At 39.0% G+C, this 24,234-nt stretch overlaps 2 protein-coding genes, 1 non-coding gene and 1 pseudogene across 7 annotated transcripts; 2 read left to right on the forward strand and 2 right to left on the reverse strand.

Moving 5' to 3' along the window:
- Positions 1-1,291: 1,291 nt before the first annotated feature.
- TRNAR-GCG lies at positions 1,292-1,364 on the forward strand. Its single transcript has one exon. It is a non-coding gene; the product is annotated as a tRNA-Arg (tRNA).
- Positions 1,365-5,494: 4,130 nt separating this feature from the next.
- Positions 5,495-7,953, forward strand: LOC109150240 (annotated as a pseudogene).
- A 3,262-nt stretch (positions 7,954-11,215) lies between these two features.
- LOC109150241 (phosphatidate cytidylyltransferase, mitochondrial-like) lies at positions 11,216-16,383 on the reverse strand. Of its 5 annotated transcripts, none has more exons than XM_019298153.1 (12): positions 16,176-16,383; positions 15,292-15,476; positions 15,095-15,203; positions 14,726-14,782; positions 14,543-14,605; positions 14,377-14,445; positions 14,207-14,299; positions 13,544-13,648; positions 13,394-13,471; positions 12,660-12,788; positions 11,949-12,054; positions 11,216-11,691 (listed from the first exon to the last, which is right to left on the reverse strand). In XM_019298153.1, exons 2-12 carry the CDS (start codon positions 15,357-15,359, stop codon positions 11,501-11,503), a joined length of 1,068 nt encoding a protein of 355 aa, XP_019153698.1. In that variant the 5' UTR covers positions 15,360-15,476; positions 16,176-16,383; the 3' UTR covers positions 11,216-11,500. The 5 variants fall into 5 exon arrangements, with proteins under 5 accessions (XP_019153698.1, XP_019153696.1, XP_019153697.1 ...); XM_019298151.1 differs by having other exon boundaries at positions 15,095-15,212; XM_019298152.1 differs by lacking the exon at positions 16,176-16,383 and adding an exon at positions 15,803-16,069 and having other exon boundaries at positions 15,095-15,212; positions 15,292-15,321.
- Positions 16,384-17,040: 657 nt separating this feature from the next.
- LOC109150207 lies at positions 17,041-22,823 on the reverse strand. Its single transcript, XM_019298125.1, has 9 exons — positions 22,782-22,823; positions 22,611-22,676; positions 21,578-21,616; positions 21,358-21,438; positions 21,191-21,238; positions 18,983-19,033; positions 18,747-18,815; positions 17,932-18,177; positions 17,041-17,653 (listed from the first exon to the last, which is right to left on the reverse strand). The coding sequence occupies exons 1-9, from the start codon at positions 22,821-22,823 to the stop codon at positions 17,402-17,404; spliced, it is 894 nt and encodes a 297-aa protein (XP_019153670.1). The 3' UTR covers positions 17,041-17,401.
- Between the last annotated feature and the right edge of the window lie 1,411 nt (positions 22,824-24,234).

The raw sequence follows: 24,234 nt of genomic DNA on the forward strand, positions 1-24,234 counted from the left end.
CCTCGCGGCTAGAAGTATTTGGGAAACTGTCCTCCATGGGCGCACGCACGCCCGCCTGCAATCGATGAGCTGGAGCGAATGGCTCGAATCAAACCTGAAGCGAGAAACAAGGCAGGGCGGGGATGACTGGCTAGAGCGATTCTGCACGAGGATGTGGTGGCTTTGGAGATGGCGAAACGATGAGATATTCCAGTCTCAGACCATGGTGACAAAGCAGAAACTGGAGCGGCTAGCTCGATATGACGTGGAGGTTAAGGCAGCGTTTGCCAAGCGTATGAATCCGGTTGCGGGAGGCACGTCGACTGTCGATACTCTGGTGGGATGGACGAAGCCAGCCAATGGTTGGTTAAAGCTTAATGTGGATGGCTGTTGCAAGGGGAATGTCATGGAAGGTTGTGGCGGCTTGCTACGGGATTCGCACGGGAATTGGTGTTGCGGATTTACCTTCAACATAGGGCGTTGTCAAGTGATGGAGGCGGAAGCATGGGGGTCCTGCAGGGCCTCTGCATGGCGACGGAGTTTGGCATGACGAGACTCATTGTCGAGTGTGATTCGTGGAGACTCGTTGCGATCATTCGCAGGCCAACGGACACTAAAGCACACACAAACATCATCATTATGAGGTGTCTGCAAGAGGCAAAAAGGATCCCGGAGGTGAAATTTGTGTATGTCTTCAGGGAAGGTAACGTGGTTGCAGATAACCTGGCAGTGGCGGCGCTCACTCACCAACTTGGACTTCGGGTCCTCATTGACACACCCCAGAGTTCAAGAGATGCAATCCGGCTTGATAAACTGGGGGCAAACGTCTCCAGGTGAGTTCCCGGGGCATAACGGGGGTGTTTGATCATCCGTAATGGTCTTTCTTGGGTTTCACCCCTCCTTCCGGATTAAAAAAAATGTAATATTAGTGGTTGAAGAGTTATGAGAAAATTTGTATTACTTATTAGTTATTATGAGGAGAAGTGTAATATATACTTATGAAAAAATCGACCCTTCTCATCGATGAAGATTTGTGAGATCATCTCATAGGAGATTTTACATATTCGAGTTAATTAAAATTTTTAATATGACATATATACAAGAGTCAATATCCAACCTTGTAGTTGTATTTTGTAACACACTTACCAGCTTCTCTAAATTGTGAGTTAAATGAGTACTCATATTTTTTAAGGTTGGAATAATTAGAAACTCATATTTCCATATAGAGTTAATACCAGTTGGGGTCCTCTGAGTATAATAGCACCGTCACGTTTAGTCATAAATTTTCAATTTAAGAAATAACAAATATTGAGGTCGCGTGGCCTAATGGATAAGGCGCTTGCCTGCGGAGCAGGAGATTGTGGGTTAAAGTCCCACCGTGATCAAAACACAAAGTACATTTTGTAGAATCATGAAGTTGAATTGCAGTTCTAAAAAATAATGGTGATGTATACATGATTAGAATAAATGTGCTTCGACTCAACAAAGCTTGCGAAAAGAATGATTGTCCTTAATGAAACAAACAAATGTCTTTATGTATTTCCGTTATGAATCAAATTTAAGTTCTTTGCAAAAATTTTTTTTAAAAGAAATCACTTGTGGTTGTTAGCTTCAACTTTCAAGTTACACCACCCATTGATCATTTAACTCTCAAGTTAACTACCCATAACATTTTTATTAACTTCTCAATTATAATTTCCCAAAACTTGGAGCTTGGTTAACACCTAGTATTTGTGCTACCATATCCCTATCATTCTGCCCCGTATTTCTGCTATAACAAATGCTGGATTTATGATAATTTATCTTTTGGCCAGAGAAACTCTCATATAGTAACAAACAATTTCTAATTTCAGATGCTTCCTGCGTATTCGCTCTGAAGAACAGTAGGCTATCATCTGCAAAAAATAAGTGAGAGATCGGAGGTGCCCCTCTAGCAACCCTGCATCCATGTATTAATCCACTATCTTGCGCTCTCTGCAATAGAATTGACAGCCCTTCTGCACAGATAATAAATAAATATGGGGACAATGGATCCCCCTGGCGGAGACCACGCGTGGGTGTAATGGGAGAACTACGAGAGCCATTAATCAGAAGATTATATGACACAGTAGTGACACATAACATAATCAATTCAACCCACCTGCTATCAAAACCCAGGGCTAATAACATTTCACGGAGAAAGGGCCATTCCATGCGATCGTAGGCTTTGGCCATATCTAATTTAAGTGCTCCCCATCCTACAGCACCACATTGCTTCCTGTTCAAGAAATGCCCTACCTCAGCAGCTACAAGGATATTGTCAGTAATTAACCTGTCCGGAATAAATGCACTCTGAGAGCCCGATATTATCTTCTCCATTAATGGTTTCATTCTTTGCGTAATCATCTTCGCCATAATTCTGTAAATCACATTGCTCAGAGCTATAGGGCGAAAATCCGTTATCATTTCAGGGACTTTCTTCTTCGGAATGAGTACCACATCCGTATCGTTTAGACCAGAGGGGAAGACACGATTATTGAGGCAGTTTAGAGCAAATGTCGAAATATCACTTCCAACTATGTCCCAAAAGTGCTGGTAAAATCCTGGGTTCATACCATCCGGACCAGGTGCCTTGTCTGGGGCCATTGCAAACAGAGCCTCTTTAACATCAGCTAGCTCAAAGGGTCGTAATAAGGATTCATTCTGAGTACGGGTCACACGGGGGGTTATCCCAGAGAATAACACATCACCATCCACAGGTCCACCAGAGGAAAATATATGGGTAAAATAATCCAAAATAATTGCATTCATAGCATTTCCCTCCAACCAATCCCCATTATCATTCATAAGCTTATAAATAGTATTCTTCTTCCTAGGATGAGAGGCGTACCTGTGATAAAATCTTGTATTTGCGTCAGCATTCTTGAGCCAGTGTTGCTTAGCTCTCTGTTTCCAGTAAACATTCTCCTGGGCCTCCATACTACACAGAAGTCCTTCCAGTCTTTGGAATTCAGCCAAAGAAGTAGAGTCAGTGCGACCCCTTAGACGCAGTTGCTGATTCCGCAGGAGCATGATTTTCTCCCCAAACTTATGATACCGATCACCACCCCACCTGTTTAACCGGTTCCCACAATGCACTATACAGTCCTGGACCCCATCACGCCTTCCCTCCTCCCATGACTTTTCCACAACATTCCTGCACCCATCATCATAAATCCAAGCCATCTCAAACCGAAAGCCCCTCCTCCCTCGCCCTCCTCCCTGGAACGTGTCATTAATACTCAGAAATAACGCGGAGTGATCCGATTTCCGCATCAGATTATTAACAAGCCTGGCCCCCGGCACAATCTCCCGCCAATCATCAGACACCAGTACCTTATCCAACATTTCCTCAATACAATTTGATGTTCCTTTCCCTTTTTCCCAAGTAAAACGATACCCCTCCATAGGCAACTGAGTCAAACCACATTGATCAATAGTCTCCCCAAACCCGCGTAGGAGATTATCGGGGTGTGGATTGCCCCCCCCCCCCCCCCCCTCTTCTCATGCTGAAACAACAGCTCGTTAAAATCCCCGATCATAACCCAAGGTAGAGTAGAGCGCTGCGCGAAGGATTTTATCAAGTCCCATGCCTCCATGCGCCTATGTCGCTGGGAGTAGCCATAATAACACGTCATCCTCCATCTGGGAAAGCTGGGCATATTCACCTCAATATCAATATAATTTTTAGAGTAACTCAAGAGACTTGCCGTATCATTCTTACGCCACAGTAGTGCTAGGCCACCACCGCCTTGTGGAGTTGGATTAACATAAAAAAGACCATCAAAACCAAGGGAGACACGAATCCTTTCAGCATGTATTCGTTCCACCATGGTTTCCATAAGAAAAATAAAATCAGGCTTCTTACGGGACGCTAGGTCCGTTAACTCACGAACTGTTCGTGGATTGCCCAAGCCACGACAGTTCCAGCTGATGGTACTCATAATGATGGGCGGGACTGGGAACCAGTACCCGCCGCAGACAAGTTTTTTTGGATCTCTGTCATAACAACATCATCACCATCCCTCACTCTGTTCTCATCATTCCCATTCAAATCCGCACACCTCCTCTTCGTTGCAGCCTCAACTACAACACTCTCGCCACAAACCCGTGTAGGGTCGGATGTAGCATCACCATGGTCCTCAACCCGCACCGTCGGCATAATATCCAAGGGGGATCCCGCCATAGGCTTGCCGTTCATGTCTAGCAGCCATGACGCACCCACTTTTCGTGGACCCTTCTTAAAGCCCACACGTAAGCCCTCACCATACGGATATTGATCAATCGGAAGCCCTGCATCCCTTGCTTTCAGACAATACTTATGTAGATGCCCCATCATACCACAAAAGTAACAGAAATTATGCAGTCTTTCATACTTAAAATTAACCCAACAAGTTGACTTATCCCTCTTCATGAATTTCATACGTCGTTTTAGCGGTTTCAAAACTGAGATGGAAACCCTAATTCGATAGAATGTTTTCCATGGCGCATTCGCAAATCGATCATCAACTTTAATAAACGTTCCAAGGAAATTTCCAACCTGCTCCAGAATAATGTCAGATGTGTAACCCAGTGGTAAGTCATGTACCTATATCCACATATCAACCGTATCCAGCGGTACCGTGCCCGGAATAACCCCATCCTGAACTTGTCTGCAAACAAACGTGTGATTCTCAAAGGACCATGGCCCTCCCTCAAGAACCAATTGAATATCTGTTTCATGGAAAAACACAAACAGGAAAAGCCCCGGTTGCAATTCTGAAACTTGAACCCCCTTAACCGGCTGCCATACCGAAGCCATGACCTGGCTCATGAACTCCGTCTTAATAAGCTTAGTAGTCAAAAACCTGCCAACTAGCCGCCATACCTGAACTGCCGCAGCCGGCTGCTCAGCATCCGCCAATCCGGGAGGTACGAAAACCTCATCCTCCTCGTCGTCAAGGACGACGTCAGCCCACCGTCTCCCCAATATGTTGACCGCCTCCGTCACCGATCCTCGCTCCATGCACGCAAACTGGAATCGTCGCCGAGATTTCCCGTAGAAAGAGGCCAAAAGTCGCCGGAAAGCACTCGAAACCGAGTAGGGAAGAAGAAACCCTAGCGAAACCCTAGAGTCACTATTCAAAGTTCAAATATTGTATTGTTTAATTTTTAACATAACATAATACATAATAAACATAAACTTTTAACATAATGCACATCAACTCTTAACATAATACACACAAATTTTCTGATTCGGATGTACATAATTGTATAAAAACAATGTACATAATTGTATAAAAAATACGCATAACTGTATGAACCAATACACATAACGTTGTGAATGAATACACATAACGTTGTGAACGAATACACATAATCTCAGCAACTTCCTACCGCGCCTCCCAACACGACCCCAAAACGACGTCGTTTTGGGAGGCGCGCGGTGCCCAGTGCTCTCAGCCCATTTATATATTTAAACCCAAATCCCCAATTTCTTCTCTTTTTCCCAGTCCTCTCCGCCTCTCTGCCAGAGTCACAGTGTCCTCACGGCGGCACGCCGGCATCAACTCCGTCCTCACGCCTAACGCCTAACGCCTAACGCCGGCCGCCTCTCTCGCGGAAACTCTCTCTCTCTCTCTCTCTCTCTCTCTCGGCTCAATTTCTTAGATGTTATAGTTTAGTTCAACAATTCAACGTTCATTCCAAGAGTGCAAATCAAAATGATTGTTGATTCCCGGAGATTTTAACTTCTTCCTCGGAGTTGAGTTCAATAAAGGAATGCCCTTTAACGCCAGTGCCTCCAAGCATCTCAGCTCAAGGCTCTCTCCAAACCCATGTAAGTTTTTCTGCCACTTCAACCTTATTCCTCGTTGCTTTTCATCACTTCCCCAGCCTTCGGAACCCGAAAAGGACGAAACTTTAATTCAAGATTCCCCGAAATCAGATTGTTATGGAACTAGAAGAGAACCCCCAATTGCTGATAAGCTGTTTAAACTTGCCCCCAACTCGGGCTTTTACAAACAGGGTGACTCCACGTTTTATTCGCTCATAGAAAATTATGCCAATTCCGGGGACTTCAGGTCTCTGGAGAAGGTTTTTGATAGGACGAAACGTGAGAAGAGAGTGTTTGTGGTGAAGAGTTTTATTCTAGTGTTTAGGGCTTATTGGAAAGCATGTTTGCCTGATAAAGCTGTTGAACTTTTTGAAAGAATGGTGGATGAGTTTCAGTGTAGACGAACTGTTAGGTCGTTTAATTCAGTTCTTAATGTGATAATACAGTCGGGTTTATATCACCGAGCATTGAAGTTTTACTCCGATGTTGTTGATAGGAGGGGCGTCGAGCCAAATGTATTGACTTTTAACCTGATTGTTAAAGCAATGTGTAAGGTAGGGATGGTAGATAGAGCGGTGGAGGTGTTTAGGGAAATGCCCGAGTGGGAATGCAAGCCGGATGTGTATACGTATTGCACATTGATGGATGGGTTGTGTAAGGACGATAGGATCGATGAGGCCGTGACTTTGTTGGATGAAATGCAGATAGAGGGATGTTTTCCTATTCCGGTGACTTTTAATGTTTTGATTAACGGGCTTTGCAAGAAGGGCGATTTGGGTCGAGCTTCAAAGCTCGTAGAAAACATGTTTCTTAAAGGTTGCGTTCCTAATGAAGTGACTTATAACACGCTTATTCATGGCCTATGTCTTAAAGGGAAGTTGGATAAGGCGATTAGTTTGTTGCATAGAATGGTATCGAATAAACACGTTCCTAATGATATAACGTATGGAACTATCATCAACGGTCTTGTCAAGCAAGGAAGAGCGGTTGATGGCGCGTGTATATTTAGGGCAATGGAGGAAAGAGGACATCGAGCAAATGAATATGTTTACTCTTCGCTAATTAGCGGGTTGTTCAAGGAGGGAAAATCCGAGGAGGCGTTAAAATTGTGGAACGAAATGATAGAGAAGGGAAGCAAGCCAAATACGATCGTGTATTCCGCTCTTATCGATGGCTTGTGTCGGGAAGGCAGACCCGATGAAGCCCGGGAGATTCTATCGCAGATGATTAATATGGATTGCACTCCAAATGCTTGGACTTACAGCTCTCTGAAGAAGGGTTTTTTTAAAACCGGTAAAACTAACGAGGCGATATTGGCGTGGAAAGATATGGTAGATCGGAATATTTTACCTAACGAAGTTTGCTATAGTGTACTCATCCCGACTTTGTGGAGACGGGAAAGTGAAAGAGGCTATGATGGTGTGGAAGCAAATGATTACGAATGGTTGGAACCCCGACGTTGTGGCATACACTTCGATGATTTATGGCCTCTGCAATGCCGGGTCGGTGGAACAAGGACTAAATTTTTTCCACGAGATGGTATGTAAGGAATCTAATAGTCAACCCGACGTAATAACGTATAACATACTTTTTAACGCTTTGTGCAAGCAGGATAGGATTTCCCGTGCCATAGATCTTTTAAATAACATGTTGGATCAAGGCTGTGACCCCGATTTGGTTACATGTAACATTTTCTTGACAATTTTGAACGAGAAGCTGAACCCACCCCAAAGTGGGGGAGAGTTTTTGGATGAGCTAGTGCTACGACTGCTCAAGCGACAGAGAATTCTTGGAGCATCGAATATTATCGAAGTGATGCTTCGGAAAGCTTTGTACCCTAAATTATCAACTTGGGAAAAAATCGTCCGAGAGCTGTGCAAACCTAAGAAGGTTCAAGTTGCCATCAACAAGTGTTGGAACGACCTATTCCTGTGACTCTATCGGTGAGATGACTTACTTTTTCGCAGCTTTTATTTCTTAGTGTTATTTTCTTTTCACGGATAACTGTGGGATTCCATTTCCTTGTAAATCAAGACTCAAGAGTTTATCTTTTGAAGGGAAAAAAGCACTTTCAACCTCAAAAGTAGCTATTTGTAAACCCAGTTTCTTTGTGATATAGGCCTTGTTTGCTAAACAACTTTTTGGAACAGCTTTTAGCTGTTTGGCTCCGGCAAGCGGGTGCTCTGCTAACAAGGTTGGTTTCTTGATCTCGGTTCGTTAATAGAATATTACTGTTTCAACATTTAGTTGCTAAATGAGTTCTTGAGCATTACCTAATCAAATCTATTTATATCTTTTGATCATTTCTGGAAGGAAGTAAAGGATTGCATTCTTAAAGGACCAAAAAGTGAAAGCTGCTGTCGGGTTTCGAAATGTTATATCAATCTCCTTTCCAAATTCCTCTGAGAAGAAACGGGTTGCTTTGCTGATCACAACTGCTTTCTTGGTAAGTATCATTTTTGGCGCCAAACATGAGGCCAGCAGCCGTGATGCACATTTGCTCGAGCATGCAGTCATCGAGGACTGAGTTGATTCCAAGACGCATTCACTCCCCGCTAAAACATAACATTGTTCTGTTGTGGGTCGGGGCTTGCTTGCTTACGGCTTTCCATCGAATCTAAAACCAACTGACAGACATTAGATGAGAATGCATATCGAGGACGAGGAGTCTTGGTCGAATTTTGGTTTGCTTAGATAAGTGTAAGAGCCTTTGTTCAGTTCAGCAAAACAGAAATGGGTGGAAAGACTAGGGAGGGAACAATGAGTGATTTGCATCCTCTCAACAACTATAGTGGGGAGGGTGCTGCAAACTATGCAAGTATACACACAAATATGGCAAATTTTTATGTGGACCATGGTCAACATAGCTGTATGAACCATGAATAAAAATTACATTTATATTAAATGTACATTATTTGTATATTAAAGGTACATTATTTGAGTATTGAAAGTACATTATGCAGTTCTGTTCACCCCTTTCAAAAGTCTTATTTGCAGATTAGATTAGTCCGAAGCCATCAGAACCAAAACCAGAAGGGTTAGTAGAGTTTCAAAGGCTGATACAGAAGAAGATGAAACAGGGAATAGATTATTCATACACTATATATATATATATATATATATATATATATATATATATAGAATTACATTCATGTAAAAACAGGGCTTAAAATACAAACGTGTGGACATTTATGGATCGTTAGATTTTGGATATCTAAGATTGTGATTAATTTTTATGTTTTTTTGTGCTGTGTCCGCCTGTGTGCACTGTCGTTCATGGACGTGTGCACACTGACCCAAATACTGTGAATTCACACATGCATACTACAGATGTGTGCACACCCACATTTAGGTGTGTGCACTGTCGTCCGCAGATGTGTGCACACCCGCATTTAAGTGTGTGCACGATATATGTCCACATGTTTGTATTTTAGAGGTGTTTGCATGTGAATGCAACCCTATATATATATATATATATATATATATATATATATATATATATATATATATAAAAATGAATGAATGATTTGTATTTTCTAAGTAATTCTAATTATGATAACATTATTACTTTTTTTTGGGTAATAAATCTCGAACTAATATTAAACGAAAGTGGTTATGAAATCTGGAGTATCCGACCATTTCGAATGAGATAACCAAACCCCATTTGCTTTAGCAAGGTAGTGGGCGGCTTGATTTTTATCTCCTCAAAGACACTGAATTTCACAACCAAAAATAGCAAAGATCGGCACTTGAGGAATTAAAAGTTAAAACGCATGATAACACTATTACTAGCATTGGGTTCCGTTCTAATTCTCCAGTTTAACTTAGATAGGCAAGCAATATTCATGGCGTGCATATTCCTTAAACCCAGGCCACCTTTAACTTTCTCCGTTGTGATCGTGTCCCAATTAACAAGGCTCATCTTGTTTCCTCCTGTAGCTTCGTTGCGGCCCCACAAGAACCGACGGGTCCTCTTTTCAATTTCGTTGCAGACACCTTTCGGTAACGCTGCAGTTTGCATAGTGTAGATAGAAATGGCATTTAGGACTGATTTTGCAAGAATGACCCGCCCTGCTAAAGAGAGTGTCTTTGCTTTCCATCCTTCCAACCTGGCCGAGATTCTCTCCAGGAGACCCGAGTATGTGTTGCAAGTTACTCTCCCATGTATAGATGGCACAGCTAGATATCTCCCTAGATCTTTTGTTTCCTCGATACCCAGCTTAGCTGCTATTTCCTGAGCTCTGTTGGGGTGGACATTCTTTGAGAAGAAGACCTGAGATTTGTTCAAACTTATCTTTTGCCCCGATTCTCGACAAAAAGAAACCAGGCACTCTTGGATGACCTCCACTTGATCACAGGACGCCTCGGTGAACAGGACCATATCATCTGCAAAACAGAGGTGAGATAATACGGGCCCCGCAGGAGCCAACTTAATACCATTCCACGCCCTATCATTCACCCTTGAAACAATTAGTTGACTAAGCCTCTCCATACACAAGTGACATCACAAGTGAGAGAAATCTTATTTTTTTGTCTTTATTTATTTATTTATTTAAAGCCAAACGTTTTGCAAGAGGAGAGAGAATTGACACATTTAACAAGTGGAGAGAGAATTTGCAATTAGCAACTTTTTGTACTTTGATTGGATGGGCTCCAGTGGTACCTTTTGTTCTACTACACGTACTCCCAAATTTTACTCCCTCACTTTTACTCCACAACATGGCAAACAAAGATGAGCTATTTTCATCATGTGAGTCCCAAGAAATGTGTCTACATCAAGAATTTGTGAGAGAGTAAAAGTTGGGAGGCAAATTTGATGATGTAGAAGTAGAACCCATTTTAGAAAGTGAGAGATACTTGCAGGGATAAGGATAGTTATGAACTTATGATAGATTATGTCTTCAAGAATTGTGTGTATTCATGCACGTGCAAAAACTATTCTACTTAAAGTCATAACCTTTTTTTTCAGTATTCACTATAGTGTGCAAATTCATGATATTAGGGGTGTAAATAAACCAAGGAACTCGGTCAACTTCGCCGAACTCTAGTCGGCTCGTTTCATAACCGAACTAAACTCGAGCTTCAATTTTCGAGCTTGATCAAATTTGAACTCGAGCCAACCTATTGTTTATTTAGCTCGGCTTGCCTCTTTTGCACCCCAACATGATGCTAATATTGTAAGACATTGTGCCTTATGCTGTTTCTCTATTTTTCTATCAAAGACCAACTTGTTGATCTGCAGCAACTTTGTATAACATGTATGCTGAAATTCGAGGATTTATTCACTAATAAATTAGAAATGTAAATGGCATTGATTTAGTACAAAAACATCATAAAATGACTGGTATTTTATGACTTATTCAGACAGCTTTTAAGCTATTGCACTTAACATTGTCTGTAAGAGGCAAAAAGAAAACGCCGAGTGGAAGTAATTACCAAATTTAAGAGATTTAATCATGTTCTTCAAACTGTTTTAGCCTGTGGGGAGTGGGCACACATGGCTCAGAAGTTTCTCGTTAACCTGGGGTTATTCTCCGTCCTCCCTTTTCCAACTCTTTCGCGTTAAAACCAAAACAGTTCTCGCCTTCTCGGCCAGAGGGTGCATTGAAAATTTTTCCCTTGCTCAGGACAGCGCCCGAGAGGTCATGTATGCTTGAGGGGTAAAATGGTCAAGAGCCAGAGGTCGGCCTATGTCCAAGATTTCCAAGCTTTGATCATCTTCTTCCCCAGATATTTGACGCCGTGAACAGCACCAGCAGTCAGCAAACCTGCAACTGCCTGCCTCGCACTTGAAACCATAACCTTTCGCCTAAGAAGCTTACTCATGGAGTTTGCAGCCTGTTCTTTCGAACCAATAATCATGTCCGGTCTAATTTTTCCTGCAACAATAGACACGAGGATATTAAAGGACTTGTTTCAGAAGGAATACTCAGGGTGTGTTTGGTAATCATTCCAATTCCACCCTACTACCAAACATGCAAAATACTTTCACCAAAACCCATTACCATTACCAAGTATTTGATTCCCATTCCCATTCCGATTCCCATGTGTGAACCAAACACACCCTCAATAATACTAGCAAAGCTTTAAAAAGTTAAAAAAAATGTTAATTTACTGATCAAATTGAAACGCATACCACTGTAATCCAATTGTTTCATCTCTCCACGATTTGTATCCATTTTGCTTCTAATAGGCAGAGGAAGATGTGATGCAAAGAAAGTGGCAGCAGATAATCCGCAATCCTGGTTTAACATGCTAAAACACATCAAACTCTTTTATGCAAACTTTAATTGCAGACATGCATGCATTGAAGAACCCGCATTTTAGTATGTGAACTGTTGTTTGTTGGTTGTCACCAACGAAATTTAGCTTATACATCACATGCTACCACAATCTCAGAACAGGAGTTAATCTTAAGTATCCATAAAAATTAAGGAATCCTCTGAAATTTTTAAATTATTTTCAGCTAACAATTTGCAATTAAGCTCCAGGAAAGAACTTGTTATAAAAATAAAATAATTTAAAAAAAAAAATTTGTTGAGATCTCCAGCCAATAATTTGTAATTTGTTAGACAAAAGTATGAACCTGACAACAGTAAAGATGTCAAACATTTAAAAAGAGTAATAATTGTCAACTTGAGATCGCCAGATGATGATTTGATTTTCCTTGTGTATAAACCACCTTCTTTATTAATTTTAATAGATGAAAAACTATATTTGCACTAGGTCTGTGGCACTAGATTATCCAATAATTCAATAGTAAACAAATATTATCAGGACACCCCAACCCAATGAACAATAAAAAGAAGATGAAATAAATTCAGAAGCTTGAGAATTGTGGAGAGACCTGAGTTATATTTACTTGCTTGTCACCAGTTGATGAAAATCTCAGCAAGCCATTGGCAGCATATTCATCTAGAAAGGGTCTATAAATTCTTTGGAACAAGTGAAATTGTCCTCGTACAATATTTTTTACCTATATAATATGGTAATTAAAGAAATTTTATGTTAATAGCATAACAAAGTTGATGTATCAGTTACTAAAAGGAAACAAGTACAAGAAGCAATCAAGAAGTTTAATCTTTCACTACAATTAATTGAAAGCTAATAAAATGGTTTTGGTAGCAGAACTTGGAGATATGAGCACTATAATAGATTGGCACGATAATGTTGAAAGACACAAGGCCTCCATCCAAAAATAATTTCCAATTGACTAATTCTCCTTTCCAGATATAGATTTTGTTGTAGCCCAATTTGTGTTTCCAATCATAGCAGATATTTATTCTTCCAGTGTTATAAGTGTGAGGTAGAAATGAGAGAGGAGAAAGAACACAAAGAATCAAATCTGACCAAAAAGAATAAGGGCCGCTATACCAAATGTTGAATAGTAGTTTTATTTACCTCCCAATAGCTTCACATGATAATAATGTTCAATTTTAATTTATTCGATAGGCCTGATGATGTGATACATATATGCCTAGTGTAAACTACACCCTCTTATTCTGGAACTTACATGTCAGGTAATACTCAAAAAATACTCTTCTTTCAACAGAAATCTAAAACCTCTCCAATCAACCATACCTTATTTTTGTCCTCCGCAAAAAGCATCCGCAAGTCACCCATATATGACAAGCTACATATTTTGGCATATAAATCTTCCTGCATAAGCACCAAACTTAAGTGACATTTTTGGTATGCATCAAGGTTTTGGGAATTATTATAATGGCTAACCTCACAGAATTCAGACGGCAAAAGGAGGAGAGCAGCAGATGCAGCAGCTCTCAAATTGACAGCATTTTCATTTTCAACATTCAAATTATCCACAATAATATTAACCTGAGATGAAAATTTCAAATGTTCAGTATTAACACTGACCATACAATCAACAAGATATATTTAGCATTCCAGAAGAAGGTAGCAGAGATGAGTTGGTTTCACAGGCAAGAACCTAAAGCAATTCTATGTTTCCAGAATTATAAAACAAAAATATGAGTAAAAGATCAAATTCATGTGATATGACATCACTAGCCACCAAAATTAAAATCAAGAATCACTATAAGGCATTTAATTATTTTTAACCTTACACTTTTCCTTAGCAAAGCTTACTTAACACTTCTTATCATTGGAAATTCACAGATATACTCCCAAAAAAAAAAAAACACTAAAAGGCCTAAATAATCTCAGCCTTCCCCTGATGTGCTCATATTCATATTTGCATCTGATTGTTCTGCCAGTGTCTAGGTTAGGGAAACTATAGTTAATAGTTCTGCAAACTTTATGATACACAGACCCATAAATTTGGTGCATGTATTTGGGGATGGGACCATGACTATGGAAGAAAAGAAAATCCCACATGTAAGTAGGGCAAGAATAGCATTCTCCAAAGAGGCATACAGGTTTCTGCAAACGACCACTCATGTAGAACCTCTCCCATCCTTGAATATCCTCGATCAAGTCATGCACTCGAACAACTCCATACTTGAACATCTGCCAAAGATACAACACAAGGTTTCTAATGAGGAATTCATATATGCGCCTTACCAGTTATCACAAATGTTCATTACCTTGTTATTCCAAGAAACAAAGGGGTTGAAGTGTATACCAACACCAACATTATTTGCAATACCATTAATCTGGTGAGAGGCACAATGAATTATTTATATTAATTAGAATTTAGATATAATTTGAGAGTAAAAGAAACTAAAGAGATGTCAAGACCAAGAGGAGTACCAGCCTACCTCCACCAATGCGAACAAGCCGTGATGCATAGTGATCACTGTTAGTCTTTAAATTCTACTTGAGAGAGAGAGAGAGAGAGAGAGAGAGAGAGAGAGAGAAAGCATTTAAATGGCAAGGATAAAGGGGAAAAAATAAAGAAAACAAACATCAAACACAAAGGAATTGAAGAAATACCTCAGTATGCCATTGTATAGGATCAGCTACACCAAGAATGTAATCTACCATGGATTTCTACAAAATAAGAGGGAACCATGTAAGCACCAAAAATATTAGTAACTAATTCCACAAGTGACATTATGTAACAGATTGGAAGACTGCAAAACAAGGAGCACAGTATATAGCAGTGAGCAAATTTATTAAAGAACTTATATGCAAAATGGAGCAAAAATATTATTACCAACTATAATCAGCAGCAATGTAACAAGCAAGTATATATGTAGTTCAAGACACAAAGTTCAAGGATAGGAGCATTATAATTTATTTTTTTTTTTTTTTAAAAAAAAAAAGGAAAAAAAAAAAAAAAGATAATGTAGGTAGTAAAACCTGATCTTTATTGTTTGGATGAAGAGTGGAGCCATAAACACAGCAGAATTCAACTGGTGGTAGAATTTTAAGCAAACTTCCAAGCTCTGCCTTCCCCTCATTCTCCATTCTGTTCATAGTATTAAAATGTGAATGCATCAAAATTAAAATGTAAAATGAAACAAAATTAATTAAATTACAAGAAATAAAATTGAAACCTTTCTCTGCTACGCTGGTCAGAGTGGTCGCTGGAGAATGGAGGCTGTGCACTGTGCTGGACGGACATCGGACGGACAGAATGACTGCTGGTCGAGCTATGCCGGTCGGCGAGAAGCCGAGTCGCCTGCTCTGCCCAGTCGACGTATGTGCAGTCGAGCGTCAAGCACAGAGAACTGGAGAAGGGCTGGGGAGGATGTAGAGGCATATTTCAGTATTTGTGATTTTGCGTGAAGGGGTGAAGCGAGTGAAGCAGTGAAGGAATTCCATTGTTACTTTAGGGCAGTAGGGATGTTTGGAAACCAAGAAAATGACTTCGGGATTCATTTTTCAGAAAATATTTTCATTTATAGTGTTTGGTTGCATTCTAGAAAACTGTCTTGGTGTGTTTGGTTCATTTTTCAAATAGAATTGTATAATTAAAACAAACATTCTCATTTCCTGTTTTTACTTTTTCTGGATAAGGAACTCCAGTCTTCCCCTGATAGAATACCTTAAGACAGTTCCAACTACAAGTATGTATTTATATATTTGCCACCAGACGGCATATCTTTTAGTTGAACACTTAAACATACAAATATGACTGGTTTCCACTGTCCAGTGCCCAAAATTGTTTACACAATTATACTGGTTAAACACTTAGAACATACAGTTTTCTCATAATTACAGACTCCATAATTAATTTTCTCCATAATTACCGACTTCATAATTAATTTTCTCTATAATTACAGACTCCAAAATTAATTTTCTCAAACACAATGATACAAACACAGTAACTCATTTGGTTCTTTCTCAAAATTTTGCATACTATAGTAATGAACAATCAAAGAAAATTTAAAAATTCCAAACACAATTTTAATTTTAATATGTAAAAAAAAAAAATTACCTTGAGCCGAGGAGTTAGGGCAGAGGGCTGATGTGAGGTCCGCTGAGGACGAGGAGTTGCAGCCGCTGAGTGCCTGAGTCACGTACGGTCGCCACTTAGTCGCTGAAGTGAGGTCTGACCGCTTGACCGGAGTATCTGAGTACTGGAGTCTGGAGACGTCGAGTGGAGATTGGAGAAGAAGGCGAGAAGCTTATTAGGGTAGGGGTTAGGGCTTTAGTTAGGACTTGATATTGAAGAATAATTAATGATACAAAATTAGAGCAAACTTTGAGTATGATTTTTTAGGATTATTTTTGGAGTTGATTTTTGATATTGCATTGGTTCTATTTATATCAATTTCATATTCCAAATTCTAAATTTCAAATTTAAATTGGAAAATGCTAAAGTACACGAAATTATTAGAATTTTAATTTTTTTTTTTTAATGAATGGTACCGTTATTGGTCTTCTTTTATCCAAAATCTTTTAATTTTGTCAGAAATGATACCATTATCGTCTACATTTGCTCCATTATTATTGTCCGTGGTAACGGAGTATTGATAGAAGATGATTCTCCCTTTACTTGTTGAAGCATTATTTTGATCTCATATTCAAATGTGCAAGTAGCCATATTTGTTTTTTCTTGGCTAAGAATTATTGTATTTGAGACTGTAAACCTTAAAATTGTCAAAATATGTTTTGCTCCACCAATTGATCTTGTAACTCCTTCAAAAATTGGATTAGTAAATTCTTCCTTTTGTACTTCTTCAATTGAGAAGTGAGAACTCAGTCATAAGCATCTCAAGAAACATATATACAACTTGATTATATAAATGAATATACCATAAAGCATTATATTGTAGAAAATGCACAATATAGCTTGGGCATAATTTAAAGGACCAAGAGAAACTGATCAGAAAGAAAATTAAAATGTCAGAATTTACAACACAATGGAGAAATTATTCTACTTCACTTGATGCAATTCCATTTCATTTAAAACACTATCTACGCATTTACTCCAAACATCATGTTGCTAAATCCGCAACAAAGACGCTCTGTTGGGCTCTTCCTTTCTACCGACTAGCCTCGAAAAAAACACGAGAATACCGCTAATTGTACAAAGGGTGTGCTCTTTTTCCTAACCTTGAAGAATACAATGTTAATTGCACAATGAGCTATGGTAAACCTAGAGCATAGAACCATAGAGCATACTCTTCCAAGTTCAGAAACTGGAAATAACATTTCATATCAGCGATGGGTGGCTGGCCGGGGCTTTGGTGGTAGGTATAAAGTATCACCGCACTCAATTGGAGTATGCATAAGTGGATTCCATCTGTCAAACACCAGTCGGCCACCCCTGCCTATTCGTCCACGGAAATTAAATGGGCGCCCTGATATGACATTGGCCATTGATGAATCTGTTGGTGGCATAATGCCTGCAGCTGCCAGTTTCTCGGGATCCAGAGGTTTTGTGAACAGCAGAATTGGCTCATTAGGATCCTGCATTTACCATGTTATAAGAAATGGTAGTTCCATAATGTGTTTCTCTAACACAGTGCACCTATGTCAGAAATGAAGAAACCTTAATTTCATATCCCTATTCAACATCTAGTTACCTATATGCACATACATACATAAATATGTATATATGCACATACATACATATGATTATATGCATCCACATTCCCTTGTTAAAGTAAAACCAAAAAGGCGAAAAAAAATGTCCATGCACTACGACTATACCCAGGGAGGGGAAATGGAAAGGAGCAAGCAAGCACCAATTTTTGGAGCCATCCAGATGGGGTCTGACGTCGTTTGAACTCCCGTCTTATGCTTCCAGTGGAAACTGCCACCATCTTTGAGTCTGCGAATGTCATAGATTGTACCATAGAAGGCCGAACATGTTGACGGCTAGCAGCAACACCATTTGAGTCAACAAACTCATCCTCACTTGAACCAACCTTGCTAGGAAAGGAATGAAATCCTGGTAGGGCAAAGCTATCTTCAAGAAGCTCAGTTTCATTCTATATACAACAATGAACAATCAATTAGTAAACTATTCAAAAACCAGTTATATCAACGGATCATTTACTTAGAAGAAATTCTCATATTGTGAGACAAATAAAATTTCCAACTAGTGAAATGCAAAGGAATATTATTGTATAAATCCAGCATCAGGTAATGCCACAAATTCTAGAATTTCAGATCTAGCTATAGTCTATTTTCAAGGCGACAGGAATGGTGATGATACATTGTGGGCAGAGTTTCCTACCAACAATATATTTAAATGCATGAACAAGCACCTCAAGAAGAAACTAAATAAACTTTCAGATACAAGAAACTTTTCACTGCCAGCTAAATGCTCTACTTAAAGCACTGGAAATGATAGTCAAGCCAAGAAAACAAACCACTTACCATAACAGAAAGAATCCACAAGTAATAAGCAGAGAGCAGTACTAATTGCAGAAACAGCTACTGAGTAAATGGGATTGAATTCATTTCACAATGATCATATTATGCAGTTTACCCTCATTTCATGCTGTAAATGTAAAACAGGAATAATGTAGAAAACCAGATGAAGCCTCCACCATACCTTATGTTTCATTTGAAGTCTCTGAAGGTTAATTTCACTCTCCATAACTTCCCTCTTTTTCTCTTCTCTCTGCACACAAATCACGTAAAATGTTTAGGCATAGCTAATGGATGTAGACATATACTGTAACAAAACTGAGAACACAATTTGTTTTACCTTTTTCCCCCTTTTTGGGGTTTAAGTTAAATTGTAACAAAATTTATCTGATATTTCTCTAACAATTAAGAAAAACTTACCTTGACAAGAGCCTTAAGAATGGTCTTTGCTTGTTCAAGGTTGCGTCTTACCTGAAGATGGAAGTAGCGAATTCATTAATTTCAAATAGTAAATATAACAGATGAGGCAGGTAATAGTTATGCATAACTATGTAAAATATATTATAGCTCTACATTAATTGACTATGTCAGTACTGTTTGAAAACTTCCATTGAAACCCCCAACCAACCTACAATGCCAAAGAAAATACATGGCGGAAATTTGGTAGATGAGAGGATGACGACTTGCCAAAAGTCTGTAATCTTACACCCATCAACAAGTAGTTAGCCACCTTAGGAGCACCATCCAAGATCTGAAGCAATACTGACAATTGGTAGGAACACCTCAATCTCTTACTCTCACCTATTGAAGCACATTGGATGGCTCTAAAGCATTCCTTATGCCCTTATGGTATGTCCATAAAACAATGGATTGTAGGTTGCATCTGTCAAAATGTTTCTCAATTGACTCAGACTAGACAGACTGCTAATGACAGCAAATCTATGAGTGACCTCACTGTTTACATCAGGTCTAATTTGATAATATGGGTTTGCCAAAAAACAACATATAGTATCTTGTGCCTCAACTGTACGAGTACAAGACTAGCTTATGTCGCCACTAAAGTATCATGGTTGAAATTCCTATTTGGTTAACTTGGTTTTACTAATCTAATGTTGTCTATCCTATGGTGTGACAGGTTCAGCACAGTGTTGTAAAACTCAGCCAAAGCAGCCTCCTAGGCTCCCCTAGGCCGAGTCAACTTAGGCAGCCATTTACACGCCATTCCCCCTAGTCGGCCGAGTAGGCAGTTAAACATCACTGCTCGAAGTCACCTCAGAACAACCTTACGCCTTCGGCCGTCTGCTCGGAGTGCTAATCTGTTCGTTGCTCAACCATCACTAACTGCCGATCGACTCAGAACTCACAAGTCACAAATGCTCGCTGCTCGCCCTTTTGCCCTACTCCTTCGCTGCTCACTGGTCTTCATTGCCATTAGAGGTCACCAGAGTGAGGTCAGCTCTTGGTCGCCGTTGCCTAGATATCTCTTTTTCTCCGTAAGCTGCAGCAAAGAACCAGAGAATTGAGAGAGTGAGAGACATGGAGGGGATGCAAGGGTAAAAACGGCTCCAATTAGGGTATTAAATTATTTGTTGGGCTGGGCATTATATTTATTGTTGTTGGAGAGAAATTTATTGTTGGACTTCTAAATGTAATCAATTTATAATTGGAAATTTGGAATTGGCAATAGGCAACAGAGTAGACAGTGGCATTAAATGTTCAATGTCCATAGGCACCCAATGCACGCCTAGCGCCTTCTACAACATTGGTTCAACACCTATCTTTGTCCAGCACAAGATCACAAATAAGGCACCATGAGTTCATTTTAATTCATCTAAGGATCAAATAGTGGATATACTCACCAAAGCTTGCTGTCTCTCAGTTAAATTTTTTACGGGACAAGATTCAGGTCATCTCACAGCCACCTTCCACTTGTGGTGGGAAGTTTTAAGGAGTCTATGTAATAGACTTAACTATAACTTGTATAATTAATAGTTACTGGTTTGAGTTTAAGTTATATAGCTTCAGTCTCTTGTTTGTATACTTCATAAATTGCATACCTATATAAGATTATAAGGCATGTTCCTTGTACAATAATACATGCAATTCATATATACAAAGCCAAACTTCTCTGCCTCTTACAGTTTTCATTCCACCATACCTTATCAGCAAAGTTATAGCAACAAATTCGAAGTTTTCCACCAATAAAATATATTCAACCAAAATTCCAAAAAGGCATTTTCATCTCCTAACAACACATACATCTACAAAGAAAGGCATCGACCATTATAAATGATAACCAATATGATTAGTTGGGCATAAAACTCGAGGTTGAATTAGATAACATTTCTAGGAGTGCAAATGCAGGCAAGCAACATGACTAGGTGAATGATAATTGGAAGGGTTGTCTGCTTGTGAGCAATATTATCATGCAGAAACAACATAAACGAAGAGCGTCTGGAATTTGACCAAGTGCAGTTTGAGGCATCAAATGAACAATCACGCAATGAAGGGAAAGGACACAACAACAGAACAAACCTTGTTGGTTTTGATATTGACTAAGATGTAATATTAACTGAAAGAAGGGAGGCCAAACCACAAACTGAAAAGATAAATGGTCCATAAGCTCACCTGGCGAAGCTTTTCAAATGATTGAACATTGTTTTCCCTCCTTTGCATCTGGGGAAGGTAGAAAATACAAACACCATCAGTACAACAGTAACACCTTAGAATTTTAAAATTAATGCAGCAGAAAACTCACAACAAAGAAATAAGACAACGCCATTTAAGTCACATACCCTTCTTGTGTGGAGTCTGTGAGCCTTTTCCCTTGGCCTAAATACATTATATGGGTTGGTATCATTAACTGGTGGAGGAGGCTGCAAAAATAGTTGTAAGTTGTCAGTAGACAATCAGATTTGGTTAAAGAAAAAATTCAAGTAAAAAAAGGAAGCCTAATAATATAATTATATGAACTGCAACAACAATTTAATAGCTAATACTGGGTTCATCAATGACCTGCAAGCGCCGAAGAATGGGCTTCTGCCAATGTTCCCGCTGATAGACAACAAAATGGAAAAGCCAAAAAAGGAGATTAATGCATTAGAATTCATCTTTCAAAATGGATTTTAAAAAATGGAAACAAATCTTATTGCGGATTTTATGAACTCTGAGCAGAAATATAACTTCCATATCATCTGTACACTAAGCACTAGTCCATATTGATAATGATGAGAGAGAAAAATTGTCACAAAATAATGGAAATTAAAAAGAAAATAAAAAATAATCTTAATTCTGATTTTATGCTCTCAATGAGCAGAAATATAATTTCAATATCATCTATTTGTCAAGCACAGGTACATTTTGAGGATGATGAGTATACAAATAGATTGTCACACAATGATAGAAATTAAAGAGAAAAATGGAAAAGAATCCTACAACAATTTTTGAACTCTATGACCGCATATATAACTTCCATTCCATCTACTCATCAAGCACTACCTCATCCCAACATAAAAAATTTTGTTACAACTTACAAGCTTCTCAAGGAACAGACAGGAACTACTGAAGTGGGTGCACAACCCAATATATACAAAGAAACTGCTGTAGATAACTATATATCATCCCCACCCAAAAATTGGGCATCTTTATATACCAAAAGAAAGACCCTGTCGCCCATACTTGTTCACATGAAAGGATAAAAATAAAATAAATGAGTTAAAGAAAAACTAATGACTTCAAAAGAAAAAAGCCCAGATACTTCAAAATCCATGAAGAATTTCAAGAACACTCTGCTTGTAATCAATTCAATGCACAGCTGGTTTCATTAAAAAGCTCACTGTGCACCAGCCTGGTGCTTCCTATTTGTTAAACGGATAGAAAAATGGTCAATCCCGGGCAATTGATAGAAATTTGATGGGAAATAAGAGATGTTAGCTAGCAGTTATGTTTTCAGTGAAATTATCAAAATAATAAAGGTAATTGAAAGCCTGTATAGTATGAAATATAAAATTCATTGGATTATGAAACTCTAATGCTGCAGAATTCATACCTTGTCGTTCCAGTAGCTATATACAGACTGAAAAATTCCATATGTTGTGGAAATAGATTGCAAAGCCTAGCATTTAAATTAAATAATGTTAGGAAATAATTAATTTGTGTGGCTCAAATCCTAATCTTCTTCCACGTCAAAGAGCATGTCTTCATTCTTGCATGTCCTCACCGAATTCTTTGGGACTCCACGCAACTGCCGCACATGTAGCATTCATTTTTAGTATAAATAGCTTTGCATTTGTTTGTAATAACACACCTCTTATCCCTTACATCAATTAGAATTGATTTCATCCCTTTGTCTTTTAGCTCATGTGTATTCCTATAAATATATATATTTCTTTGTAATCTCTTTTGAGATTAATATATATATTTATTATATCTTATCCCAATTTAGCAACTTCTTATTTTGTCATTTATATAATTTTCTTCGTTTACATATTTTCCCTATTATTTAACTTCTATAATTCTCAATTTTCGATTCTTCGCTTCCGCATTATTCCGCTATATTCCTAACAAGTGGTATCAGAGTGGTTTATTGAGAGTTATTTTCAAAGATGTCGACTGTCACCAAGTTCGATATCGAGAAGTTCGACGGGAAAATTAGCTTTTCTATCTGGAAGGTTCAGATGGAAGCCGTTCTAACCCAGAACGGTTTGAAGAAAGCGCTAGCTGGGAAGAAGAAGAAACCGGCTGCAATGACAGATGAAGATTGGGAAGATTTGGATGACAATGCACGTTCAACCATTCTTTTGTGCCTGTCTAAAGAGGTTCTACGTGAGGTATTAAGTGAGACGACTGCGTCAGGTTTATGGTCCAAGCTGGATACGCTTTACATGGCCAAAACTATGGCAAACAAGCTACGCCTGAAGGAGCGCCTGTACACAATCCGCATGACGGAAGGTACTTCGATTAAATCTCATTTGGATGAATTTAATTCTGTTTTATTGGACTTGGAGAATATTGACTTCGTAATTGAAGATGAGGATCGTGCTGTTTTATTGCTTGTCTCTCTCCCTAAATCATACATGCATTTCAAAGAAATTATGTTGTATGGTAATAGTAGTGATACCCTTACTTTTGACAATGTTAAGTCAAACCTGTTGTCCAAAGAAAAGTTTGACTTTGAAATTAAGTATGAGGACAAAGGTGAAGGCTTGACCGTAAGGGGTCGTTCACTTGAATCAGGGAGTAGCAATAAAAATTCTAGATCCAAGTCCAAAGGACATAAGTCCAACTAATCCTGTAAGTACTGCAAGAAGCATGGTCATGATGTGACTGAATGCTTTAAGTTGAAAAACAAGCAAGAGAGAGAAAATAAGTCCGCTGAAGCTAGTGTTGTTGAAAGTGATTCAGAAGGCGATGTTTTGTTATCTGTTAGCTCCGGTTGCAAACGGAGCGAAACCGAGTGGATTCTGGACTCTGGTTGTACATTCCACATGTGTCCTCACAAAAACTGGTTCGTTTCTCTGGAACCGGTTGATGATGATGTTGTCTTGCTGGGTAATGATACCCAATGCAAGGTTAGTGGAATTGGAAGTGTGCAGATTAAAACTCATGATAACGTTATCAGGACTCTTACCAATGTTCGGTATATTCTTGATTTGAAACGCAATCTGATATCC

The sequence above is a fragment of the Ipomoea nil genome, unplaced genomic scaffold, assembly GCF_001879475.1.
Source record: "Ipomoea nil cultivar Tokyo-kokei standard unplaced genomic scaffold, Asagao_1.1 scaffold2219, whole genome shotgun sequence".
NCBI classification, from domain to species: Eukaryota; Viridiplantae; Streptophyta; class Magnoliopsida; order Solanales; family Convolvulaceae; genus Ipomoea; species Ipomoea nil.

Bases quoted from the DNA above. Each gene is read 5' to 3' on its own strand.
- LOC109150207 (XM_019298125.1), bottom strand. From the start codon at position 22,823: ATGCTACATGTGCGGCAGTTGCGTGGAGTCCCAAAGAATTCG. The intron at 22,677-22,781 runs GTGAGGACATGC...TTTAAATGCTAG, and splicing joins GTGGAGTCCCAAAGAATTCG to GCTTTGCAATCTATTTCCAC. The intron at 18,178-18,746 runs GTATGGTGGAGG...TGTTGTATATAG, and splicing joins GACTTCAAATGAAACATAAG to AATGAAACTGAGCTTCTTGA.
- LOC109150241 (XM_019298151.1), bottom strand. From the start codon at position 15,359: ATGTCCGTCCAGCACAGTGCACAGCCTCCATTCTCCAGCGACCACTCT. The intron at 12,789-13,393 runs GTATGGTTGATT...CATATTATATAG, and splicing joins TTGCGGAGGACAAAAATAAG to GTAAAAAATATTGTACGAGG. The intron at 12,055-12,659 runs GTCTCTCCACAA...ATGTTAAACCAG, and splicing joins AGCAAGTAAATATAACTCAG to GATTGCGGATTATCTGCTGC.